Source organism: Ostrea edulis, chromosome 5 (assembly GCF_947568905.1).
Source record: "Ostrea edulis chromosome 5, xbOstEdul1.1, whole genome shotgun sequence".
Taxonomy (NCBI): domain Eukaryota; kingdom Metazoa; phylum Mollusca; class Bivalvia; order Ostreida; family Ostreidae; genus Ostrea; species Ostrea edulis.
In genome coordinates, this window is record NC_079168.1 from 53,764,831 (window position 1) to 53,777,420 (window position 12,590).

Genomic DNA, 12,590 nt, shown 5'->3' on the forward strand with positions numbered 1-12,590 from the left:
TTGAGGTCAAAAGTCAATAGTTGAACTGGACATAGTAATATATTGTCTCCTATATTTTAAGAATTATTTGCTTGATTGACACCAAACTTGGTACATTGGTATAGCATAAGGAGTAGATGACCCTATTGATTTTTAGGTCACATGGTCAATTCACTCTTGACATAGGAAGATATTGTCTGCTTAATATTTTGAATTGATGATACTACTATCAATTAAATGATGTGTGTGTATAACCCTTTTCAATTTTGCACCATGGGGGGCATATGTGTTTCACAAACATCTTTTGTTTTGGTTTTTCACGTGCGATTCAATATTTTGAAAATAATTTTTGTTTATTAAAATCAACTTTTAATATATCAAACAGCTCGACCTGCATTGAGTTACGTAGCATTAGGGAGTGGAGGTGGATACTAACCCCACACTTTTTTCAATATCGTTCTTTTTCCACTATTACAAATGTATTACAGGCGAAGTTGGCCATTTTGATAGTTCGATCTACACAGGCTGTTCCTGACCGCCTTTTTCTTAGACAGTAGTAGTGAACTGCAGAGGAAATAAAATCAAATTAAATGAATTGAAATAGAGGATCAACCCTTGTGCCATTACCCCAAAAGGATTTAGAGCTTTGATTTCATTTTCAAATTTTGCAAGATAAGAATAATCAGACAATTGTGAAACCAACTTCTTTTCCGGCTGCCCCCCCCCCCCTCCCGATAAAAAACGATGCAATGCAACGTGCCCGAATATATATATATATATATATATATATATATATATATATATATATATATATATCATCACATAATTTCATCGTGCTTTTCTTTTCAGGTGTCTGTTGTTTTTCTTTTCTTTTCAAATACCATCAGTCTGAGGGCTATGTTTTATTAAAACTATTAAATGAAAACCTGAAATAAAATGAATTATTAGAAATACGTTTAAATATGACCATGAATATCACAATTACATATAATTAAAGTTATAATGAATAATTACCAAACACCGGTACATATATTTTTAGTATATGAAATATGAAAACTCGAATGCTAGGTAGCTTAACGTCTGTTCTCTTCAAAGGTAGCGCCGAGAGTGCGGTCCCTGGGTTAGTAAAAGTGAGTGAGTATTAATATTAGACACCAGTTAAACAAGTATAGGGGAGTCCAGTGGTCAGTTATAAACACCCACATGTGTTCTGTCACACTTGAGCGCAGAAATAAAACACATTTACACTTATGCAACAATGAGAAATAAATGATTAATGATAATTTATTTACAGAGGTTACATATTCGCCCCTTGTTTTAAATGGCTCCTGACATTTGCTTAAATATCCCATATTAGGTAAAATTTAAACCTGGATTTACTTATTTCAACAACTCAAATTTTCCACCTCCCAATCCATATCACTGGGAAAAATAACCAAAAAAAAAAAAAAAATAAAATAAAATAAAATAAAATTTTGACACATGATAAAAACAAATGCATCGATCAACATTCAAAGACATTGATTAATAACTCAATGTAACCTGAGCAATCCACAACCCGAAAATGCTCTCACAAATGCATTAAATCAGTCAACCTTGATTACCTTCCTTATCACCAATAAATTAATCACACAGTAATCACGGCTCAACCAAAATCTTTACTGCTGAAAATGGAGTTACTCGTCAACAGTTGATTACTGCAGAATTTGCAAAAATACAATTGCAAATTCAATGATTATTAGTTAAAATAACAACTCAAATAATACAATCAGGAGCTACATATTCAAGCACACTTTATATCAAGATAATAAAAAAATAAAAAAACAACAAATAGTCTGACATCATGTTATTACTTCGCAAAATGTTCATTTTTCACATCACTCTACCCATTCACCATAACGATCTGGTGGCTTTCTACATCTGGTAGACCTCCTGTATTCTGGCTGAGGTTGATCAATCTGCGTTGGTTCCGTTTGATTCCGACATATTGCCTCCTCTGATTCTGCACAGTAATAAATTCCAGATAAAGGATCCTCTCCCAGTGATCTACCATCATCCATCAACAGTGATTCATCCATAAGCACCTGATCATCATCCTGTAACGACAAACATTCTGAATTATCAGTAACATCAGTTTTCAAAAAATCAATCTTTGATACTTTAGGCTGAATCTTTCTCCATATGACGAGTTCATCTACCTCTGAATCCGATGATGGTGAAGAGGACTGGAAAGATTCATCGGTCATTGCTCCTGTAATCCTGTTTCTTCTATCTGTCTTTTTCTTCTTTGTTGGAGCATCCATATCCTTCCCCTCTGAAAAACCAGAATATGACAATAGCATATTTCTATGCAGAGTTCCTATTCTGCATCCAACCTCACTTTTCATCTTGTATACAGACAATCCTGGTCTTTGTTCCAAAACTATATAAACCTCTTCATCCCATTTATCTGCTAGTTTGTTTTTACCTTTCAACATTCCTCACCAAAACTCTATCTCCTACCTCCAACTTAACATCTTTAACCTTGGCATCATATCAGTACTTGTTCTTGTTCGTAATTTTCTTCGACTCTGCTGAAGCAATCTTATGTACTGCCTCTGTCCGTTTCTGTAATTCACTTGCATGCCTATCCGCAGTGGGTTTGGTCTCTCTCATTTCCAGGATCCAATCCTAAAAAAAACAATCTATTGGCAGTCTGGGTTCCATCCAAACATCAAATAGCGCGGTGCATATCCAGTTGCGTCACTCTTTGTAGCATTGTATGCTTGAACCAACGGAGCGACATAGGTTTTCCAATCTGCTTTCTGGTCCTTTTCCAAAGTACTCAGTATCTTTATTAGAGTTTTGTTGAAACTTCGGCGACATGTTTCCAATAGGATGGTATAGTGTTGTCCTCGTTTTCTTTATGCCTACCACCTTACACAATTCTTTTAAGACTCTGGACTCAAAATTTCTACCTTGGCCACTATGTAATTTTTCTGGAAACCCATAATGCAAGAAGAAATTTTCATAGAGGGCTTTAGAGGTTGTCATAGCTGTCTGATTCTTTCAGGGAATAGCTTAAGATAATCTTGTAAAATGGTCAGTTATAACCAAAATAGTCTCAAATCCACCCTTGCATCTTTCAAGACTCAGAAATCTATACACACCAATTCCATTGGATGTGTAGTTTCAATAGAAAATAGTTCTGCTGTTGGCTTGACAGGTGTCTTGCTTCTGATACAGTGTGGCAAGGAACATGTCATAGCTTGGCATATGACTTTCACTTCCTCATTGAATACCACTGGCTTCCTTGATAATCCATCCGCATCTCCATTCATCTGTTCAGACCTATACGTGATGGAAAAAGCATAGCTGGCTAAAGCAGCAATCCACTTTTGACTGGTAGCATCCAGTTTGACTTTAGAGAGCACATATGTAAGTGGATTATTGTCTGTGACTACTTGGGATTGAGTTCCATAAAGATAGTCATGAAACTTGTCACAAACGGACCATTTTAGTGCAAGAAATTTTAATTTATGAGCTGTATAATTCTTTTCACCCTGTCCGAGACCTCTGTTGGCATAGGCAATTACCCTTTTCTTTCCTTCCTGTAATTGATACAGTACTGCCCCTAATCCTGTACTGCTAGCGTCTGTATGCACTATAAGTGGCAATTGGTAGTTTGGATAACCAAGAAAAGGGGGTTCCAGCAGTTTCTGTTTGATGGCTAGAAAAGATTCTTCCTCTGCTCCTGCCCAAGTCCAGTTGAATGATTAGGCTTTCCTTTTCTTTCTTTCTTCGTTGTATTGGTTCCATGTCCTTTAAGAAGAGCATTTAAAGGGGCTACAATCCTGACAAAGTTTTCTGAATCCGTTTCTATTCCCTTTTCTAAAATGATATGCCCTAAATATGTTACCGACTGTTTAAATAATTCGCATTTGGAAGGTTTTAATTTCAATCCATATTCAGATAATTTCAGGTATACATTCTTTAACCTTTCACAATGTTCATCAAAAGTAGTAGAAAAAATCAAATCGTCGTCCAGAAAAATAAGAAATTCCTTCAAATGCTTATCTCCCAAGCACTTTTCCAGGAGTCTCTGAAATGTCGTTGGAGCATTTGTGAGACCAAAGTTCATTCTGTTACATTCATAAAAACCCAAATTACCTACCGAAAATGCAGTCTTATGCTTGTCTTTCTCATCTATTTCAACTTGCCAGTACCCCGATCTCAAGTCAAGTTTGCTGAAAAATATAACGTATAACGTGTCGATCACATCATCGAATCGTGGTAGCATATAGCAATCTTTCCAGGTTTTCGAATTCAATAATCGCATGTCAAGACAAAACCGCAATGACCCATCTGATTTCCGACAAAGTACCACATTTGAGGAATAGTTACTGTTCGATTCTCTTATCCTTTATATGTTGTCTAACTTCTTCATACATTCCCGGTGGTATTCTGCGGTAGGGTTGCTTAAATAGTGTATTGTCTTTTGACTCAATAGAATGCTTTACAAGATTGGTTTTACCGAGGTCTAATGGAGCTGTAGAAAACACATGACTAAACTGTTTAGGAAAGCGTTCACAGTATCAATCTGTTTTGTACTCAACTCAGTGGAATCAACTTTGACTCCTAGCTCAACAGAGTCACTCATTCTTGGAGTGTAGTGCAGTTACTGCATCATTATTTGCAATCTTAACCTCTTGGAGACAGGTGCCATGCTTGATCGATGTGGGTTTGGCAGATATATTGAATATCTTAACCTGCACTGTGGGTTTAGTAGTATGTGCAGACAACTTAACTACTCTAGGACAAACTACTAGTATGATCATGATCATAACTTTCAGTCACTAATGTCAGATCATCTTTGGTAGGTACACCTTTGGTACGCCCCTTAATGACAACAGATTCATTTGGTTCAACATTAAGTGTTTTCTTACATATTGATTTCACACTAAGTTTGATACTTCATAGTGTCTAAAGCTATTTTTCAAGCATTGGGCATCTGATAAGTATAAGTACATGTACTATCACTTAAGAACTCTCTACAAATACTAAGTACATTGGTACCTATAATTACAAGGCAGTTTTGTTGAACTCTGTGTCTTGTACTATCAATACAGGGACAAATACCTCTAAATTCATACATGACACCTGCAAAGTACATTCAATATATCCTCTGTAATCTAATAATGAATAATCTGCAAAAGTCACCTCTAAACCTAAGTTTGATAACTCCTTCAATTCAGGTTTGTTTTGCAAACAGTTATAATCTGATATAAACAGTGTAGTAACCATTGATCCACTGTCAATAAAAGCTTTAAACTATTCATTTTGTACCACAACAATGCCTTCATTTGACTCACCTATCAATTTACAATTCAACATTTGGCCTTGTGTAAAACCTTTGGTCCCTGGTCGGCCCTCATCTCTTTTGGGTTACCAGAATTGATCTTGTTCTCCTGTCCTTGACCTTTACCCTTATTGTCATGAAATTTTCCTTTGTACTGTTTGTAACCTTTCTTATATCCTTACCTATGTTCTGACTGTAAGCACCTCTTGCTTGACCATTCTCTGCTCTTTGCTTATTCCATTCTATCAGTATGTAATTGGCAAATGATTTCTCCGCATTTATTTCATAATAAACTGCAACTACTTGCATCCACTTGCAAGTATGCAATAAAAGCTATTTTTCTTATTTTGGTCTAAATTATCTAAACTTTCAGAATGTTTCACTAATATACAATATATATTTTGTAATTTTTAGCAATGTATGATGTTTCAAAACGTGATTTTATTTACTTCTCATTCCCTATACATTACTCTCGGAGTTGTGCACCGGTCAAGTCCAGCTAAAATATCACTCAGGTGTGGCAATCACATTCGGAGTATATATGGGTAGAGTAAATTAGCTACCTGGAAGATATATGGCGGATAAGATGAGAAATGTGTTTGTATTTATTAATTCATGACAGCTTTAATGTAATGGTCCAGTTTGACATCAGTTCTCGTGCAATCCTGATGGTATGGCACACACCACTTGTCAAACACTTGATTTCTGTCTTCTAAGTATAGAATGCCTCGGCAGTGAAAAGGTCTTGACATTTAAAAAGTTTTACATATACCATGATTTTTTGGGTCATAAAATGCGATATATAACCCTTGTCCCCCCCCCCCCCCCCCAATTAGATAGATAATAGATGTCATTCTTTATTAGAACGCTTCCGCAGTAACAGACACCTGTCCCGCAGAAACGCATGCGACTTCTCTAATCTTATATCATAGAATGGGCCGACTCGTGCTGGTCCATAATTAATTCTGGGAAAGTTTAACGGGGCCATAACGTAAAGGTAATCAGTTGTTGACAATGATTTTCAGAGAAAATAACTCGCTATAGTGACAAGAACTTCCATATGATTTGGACATATTTGTATTGATTGTACATAAATTATATTGTTTAACGTCCCTCACGAGAATTTTTCACTCATATGGAGACGTCACCATTGAAGGGCTGCAAAATTTAGGCCTTTGCTCGGCGCATACGGCCGTTGAGCAGGGAGGGATCTTCATAGTAACATACCTACTGTGACACGGGGCCTCGGCTTTTACGGTCTCATCAGTGGGACCGCCAGTTGTCATTTTGACATCCCAACAGCTAAATGGAAGACACCAGGGCCGTAAATTACATGGAGGCGGAGGAGGCAGCTGCCTCCTCCAACTTTTGAGCCAAAAAAAATTAAAATTCAAAGTTCATTAGAATTTATGTTGTTTCCAATAACTAAGAACATGATACCTCCCTTAAAAAGCATTCCAAATCTTTCTTTTAGAATGAGTTAGTCAAGTAACATCTTAGAAGGCCCTAGAATCAAGGATTTTGCACGAAACGTGTTCAGTGTGCACAAAATGTGCTCAGCGTCTGGGGGCCTGGGCGGGCCCCAGACCCCCGCCTAATTTCCTGCCTCCTCCAAATTGAAGGTTAATTTACGGCCCTGAGACACCCAATATCATAACCTGGAGTCTCTTGACATGACATTTCAACTGAGTGAACAGTGTCCTGCCTATCCGTAATCGCATGATCCGCAGACATTGACAATTTAGTGATAAAATATTACATTACTATTTTTCATGAATCATCTCAGGTGAAATGTTCAGTCAGAGTAAGAGCGACCTCAGGGGGAACTCCAAGCAACGAAGTATTTAGCAACGATTACCAGGCTGGCTTATTTGTAAGTAGAAAATATAATAATAAATGTGAATCTGCTATATTGTAAATAGGTTGTTTTTTTAAAAATCGGAATTTGTATTGATTGTTACTATCTGATATTTACAGCCCGAGTCTTATGTGTATCATATCAATGAAGGCCAGACAATATCCATACCATTCAGAGTAACGTATCCTGTAGGCTGTATATCTACCACGCATGAAAATAAATCGTGCATCACGACTGTCTACTTGGTCACACCCAAATACCAGCCGACACGGGAAACATGCGAAACTGTTCAGATAACCGACCCTATTCTTTTTGAAAATAACCAATGCGGGATTTCCATCTCCAGTCGCTCGTGGCGCGAGTCGAAATCACTAACAGTGACGGGGAATGTCGATAACCTTATCAATGTGGCAGACAGGGACATCTTCATAAGACTGGGAATCTTAGGAGAGAGTGGAGATCTCTCTGACGCATGGCACAACACGACAGTCCCGGACATAAAGGTCTGCATTTGATAGATAGGAAGCCAGAGATATCTACGGGAATGCTTAGGTCTATTGTGATGATGTTTTGTTTTCTTGTAGATATACATTAGCGATGTAGATGGTGCTATATCAAACAGAATATGTACACTCCAAACAGATCCCAGATTTTGGACGTTTGATAACTATCAACATGATATCTACATGGCTGGAGAATACGTATTATATCTTAATAAAAAGAGGGAGATTTCGGTATGTTTATAACGTACAGTACATGTTAGTTGCTCAGTTTAAAACTAAGAATCTTTCTTTCGCATTCTGCAGTGCATTTCAAAGTAGATTCATTTTCATAGTTAAACTACACATGCAAAATATTTATTCAAAATGTCACTTTATAGATCCACGCCTTATTCACCTCATGCAGCGGGGTTGGGGGAAATCTGGGAGCTGCGTGTAGTTGTGGAATCGCTGTCAGAGTGGAAGATTCTCTCTACGTATATCGTACGTGTGATGTTGTATCCTACCAATATGTTAGCCTTCTAGCTCATCACTCGACGATATACGAAGTCTGTGATGATAAACACATGGTCATTACGAAAGAATCAAATTACACACATGTAAGTAAAGGTGTTTTATTTGCCACATGCAGTTGAGCTGTGATTATACATGCACATAAATGAAAACAAAAGTTGGAACACTTAAACGTCATTTTTGAATTACTAGTATATCTACTTGAAGGAATGTGAGGTACATGTATCATATTCTATCGAGAATATTTGCTAACTGTATAGATAACAGACTTAAAAAGTTTTTTTAATATGATATTACGCTTGATTTCCTGATTAGTAAAATATCATTGTATTTAAAAGGGGGGATTACATAGCATAAATTGACATCTTCTAATCGCAATTTTGTTTAATGATATGATAGATAGCATTGCCGACTGGGACGAAGGTGAAATTCAATGTATATCGTAATTGGATTCAGCATCTGCATATCATTCCCTCTGTTTTCGATATTGGTAATATGGAAGGAATATGTGGAAACGCAAATGGAAATGAAAGCGATGATTTTGTGTCTCCTGATGGAAGTACACCAACACGGTTAGAAAGAGATGAAATAGACCAAATCATCAGCACATGGAGGTAGATACATTATGTTTCTTTCTCGGAATTTTCTGAGTCATGGTTTTGAATCGCAACAATTGAAAATTATATACATGTACATGTAATATAGTTCAACTGACTTTAACACTAAATTGTAGGTTTTCTGATTGAATTCTTTCATGTAAATATAAATGTGTCTGTATACTGCATATTGCATTCACCTTTACTGTCGTCATCCGTTGATAATTGAATATTTTTAACTTTTCAGCTCACCTGAGCCGAAGGCTCAAGTGAGCTTTTCTTATCAAAATTTGTCCGCTGTCTGTCGTCGTTGTAAACTTTTCACATTTTCATCTTTTTCTCCAGAACCATTGGGCCAATTTCAAACAAACTTGGCACAAAGCATCCTTGGGTGAGGGGCTTTCAAGTTTGGTCAAATGCAGGGTCATGCCTCCTTCAAATGGGAGATAATTTTAAAAAAATGCAAAAATAGGGTGGGGTCATTTAAAAATCTTCTCAAGAACCACTTGGTCAGAGGAGCTGAAATTTACACGAAAATTTCCTGATGTAGTGCAAATTCACGTTTGTTAAAATCATGGCCCCTGGGGGTAGGATGCTCGGAGCTGCAATAGGGGATCAAGATTTTACAGGGGAATAAATAGGGGAAATGTTTAAAAATCTTCTTAAGAACCGCTGAGGCAGAAGAGCTGATATTTACATGAAAGCTTACTGACATAGTGCAGATTCAAGTTTATTAAAATTATACCCCCTGGGGTTAGGATGACACCACAATAGGGGATCAAAGTTTAACATAAAATATCCGGGAAATCATTAAAAATCTTCTTTTCAAGAACTCACTGGATCAGGAAAGTAGAAATTTACCTGAAAGCATCCTGACATTGTGCAGATTCAAGATTGTTCAAAGTATGGCCCCCGGGGGTAGGATGGGACCACAATAGGGGATCACAGTTTTACATACAAATATATAGGGAGAAAACCTTTCAGAATCTTCTTCTCAAGAACCACTAGACTAGCAAAGTACAAATTTACACGAAAGCTTCCTGACATAGTGCAGATTCAAGTTTGTTAAAATCATGGGGTAGGATGGAGCCACAGTAGGGGATCAAAATTTTACATAAAAATATAGAGGGAAAGGTATTAAAATTCTTTTTCTGAAGAATCACTGGGCCAGTCAAGTTTACATTTACAAGAAAGCTTCCTGACATAGTGCAGATTCAAATTTGTTCATATCATGACCCCCACGGGTAGGATGGGGCAACAATAGAGGATCAAAATTTTACATACTAATATATAGAAAAAAAACTTTAACAATCTTCTTCTCAAGAACCATTGGGCCAAAGAAGTTTACATTTACATGAAAACTTTCTGACATAGTGGAAATTCAAGTTTGTAAAAATCGTGGTCCCCGGGGGTAGGTTAGGACCACAATAGGGACCAAAGTTTTATATGCAAATATATATGGATTGATTGAATATTGTTTAACGTCCCTCTTGAGAATCTTTCACTCATATGAAGACGTCACCATTGCCGGTGAATGGCTGCAAAATTTAGGTCCATGCTCGGCGCTTACGGCCATTGAGCAAGGAGGAATCTTTATCGTGCCACACCTGCTGTGACACGGGACCTCGGGTTTTACGGTCTCATCCGAAGGACCGCCCCATTTAGTCGCCTCTTACGACAAGCAAGGGGTACTGAGGACCTATTCTAACCCGGATTCCCACGGGACCAAATATATATGGAAAATCGTTAGATATGCTGTTGTATTTTTAAAAGAAGAAGAAGAGTTTTTCAATCTTTATTCGCATGAAAATATTGAACCCATATTGTGGCCCAAACTTAGCCCCAATGGGTTACAACATAACTATGATACAAGATCATGGTATGAAACACAAGATCTTGTCATAAGGAATCTATATACAAAATACTGAAATAGGTCAGGGGATATAACCTAGTAGCTGCAATAATATAGCCCTATCCGATTTTTTTTATTATGACGTTTTCGGGATAGGGCTACAATTCCATAGGATCTCCGTAATGGTGCAAAATAATTTTATGAATAACCGATAATAAACTCCAATAATATTAGTCCAAAATGTTGTTTACACCAAAAGGAGTACCAACTTTGTGCTCGGACATGTCTAATAAAGGTGTTTTTCATACCTTTATTAGACATGTCCGAGCTGTACAAAATGTATAGTCTAGGTCACATACACGTTTGTCAATGCACTGTTCTACGAGACAAACGTCTAGGAGCATTCTACGATAAACATTTACACTCCATAATGAGGCTTATCCGAATTCTGATAAAGCAGCTGATTGGTTGATCAATGCATAACGATGACGGACGCAGTCGAATAGATGATAATCAAAGCTTTATCAGATTTTTAAAAAATCGAATTCTCGCTGAAACCTTTACAGAAAGAGTGTTTACTTAAATTAGCAAATTACCAAACAGGCTATAGGAAATCTCTATTGTATACGATTCTACCGCAATTAATGTTTGAAGAAGACCTGCATAGTAATACTAGTTCTCGTAATGTCAGCATACTTCTGGTCATATCGCCACTGGTTTCTCTAAGGACCAAGTTTCGAACTTGCAGAAATACAACGTGGAGTATGTATATCTTGAAGATGATCACAATGAAGGTTTGTTGTAATCCAATTATTATTATTAGTCCGAATTTACTTGCTTTGATTGTGTACAAATCGAATTTCACTAAATGAAATAACTCCAGAACTGTAGCTCTCTGCAAAAATATTATGACGGAACATAGTAATTTTTGAAAGAGCTACAGTTTTGCAGTTATGAGCGATTTTTCATGCATTTCCTCTACATTCTCCACCCTCGTAAAGTATAATTCAAATTTACACATCCCACTTGCAAACTTCTAACAATAGGAGAGAGTCTTTGTTTAATGTCTACAGTTTTGTACAGTTGTGTTTTTCTTCGGGAACTTAATGTATATTGGGGTGATGGAGTAGGCAAACTGCATTGTACTTCTTTGTCAGATGTCAGTGAAAAATAATCTTGGAAACTATCATACATGTTGGAGTCAACACAGCTTTCAACATGCTGAAACTTTAATTTAATACTATCATTTCATATGCATATGTAAATACAAGTAAATATATTTGATATGTACCTGTGATATCAAACCGTATGTACGCAATTTGGTATTACATACAACATTGATTAAATATAATTATAGCACTTTAAATTTGTTGCGGAATTCAAAATATTCATGTACTCTGGCATGATTTACATTATCAGGGTTGCATAGTACTTTACAACAGTTTTTCTTTGATATATCATTATCTGAATTGTAGATGTTCAAAGAGTAGTATTTCTTTTTTATATCTTTAAACATGAAGCAGAAATAAAACCATTATGTAATAAATAACACAACACCCCCCCCTAACAACCGATTTTGAATTAAGAATTCTAATATGTAATTTCTGCAATAAATTGTACATTATTATTATAAAGTATATAATTATAAAGTGCTTCAATGGGATATATTTTAGCTAAATTTAACCATTCGGCGCACGCATGACATGTACATGTAAATAATAAACAAAGTTTAAATTGCAATACCCGGAGAGTATGTCAATATGGCCCTTTTTATTTCTGTTGTTTGGGGTGAGTTCTATCAGTCTTTTCCGAGATACCCGAATGCTCTTTTTTGGTGATTTGAGGTTGACCTTCTGGACGAGCTTTTGTGTCTGCTCCTCCATGTGCAGAATACGCTACAGCAACCGTTTGCATCCAATGCACAAGAAACTGCCATTATTTCCATCAGAATTAA

The 12,590-nt window shown here is 36.5% G+C and overlaps 1 protein-coding gene across 1 annotated transcript in view; it reads left to right on the plus strand.

Moving 5' to 3' along the window:
- The window catches only part of LOC125649695 (uncharacterized), a 51,615-nt gene that overhangs the window by 9,534 nt on the left and 29,491 nt on the right, over nt 1–12,590 (plus strand). Inside the window, exons 5-9 of the mRNA XM_056166101.1 lie at nt 7,104–7,190; nt 7,295–7,678; nt 7,760–7,909; nt 8,056–8,274; nt 8,588–8,802. Of these exons, the coding sequence (XP_056022076.1) occupies nt 7,104–7,190; nt 7,295–7,678; nt 7,760–7,909; nt 8,056–8,274; nt 8,588–8,802 (1,055 nt within the window). The remainder of the gene's footprint in view (nt 1–7,103; nt 7,191–7,294; nt 7,679–7,759; nt 7,910–8,055; nt 8,275–8,587; nt 8,803–12,590) is intronic.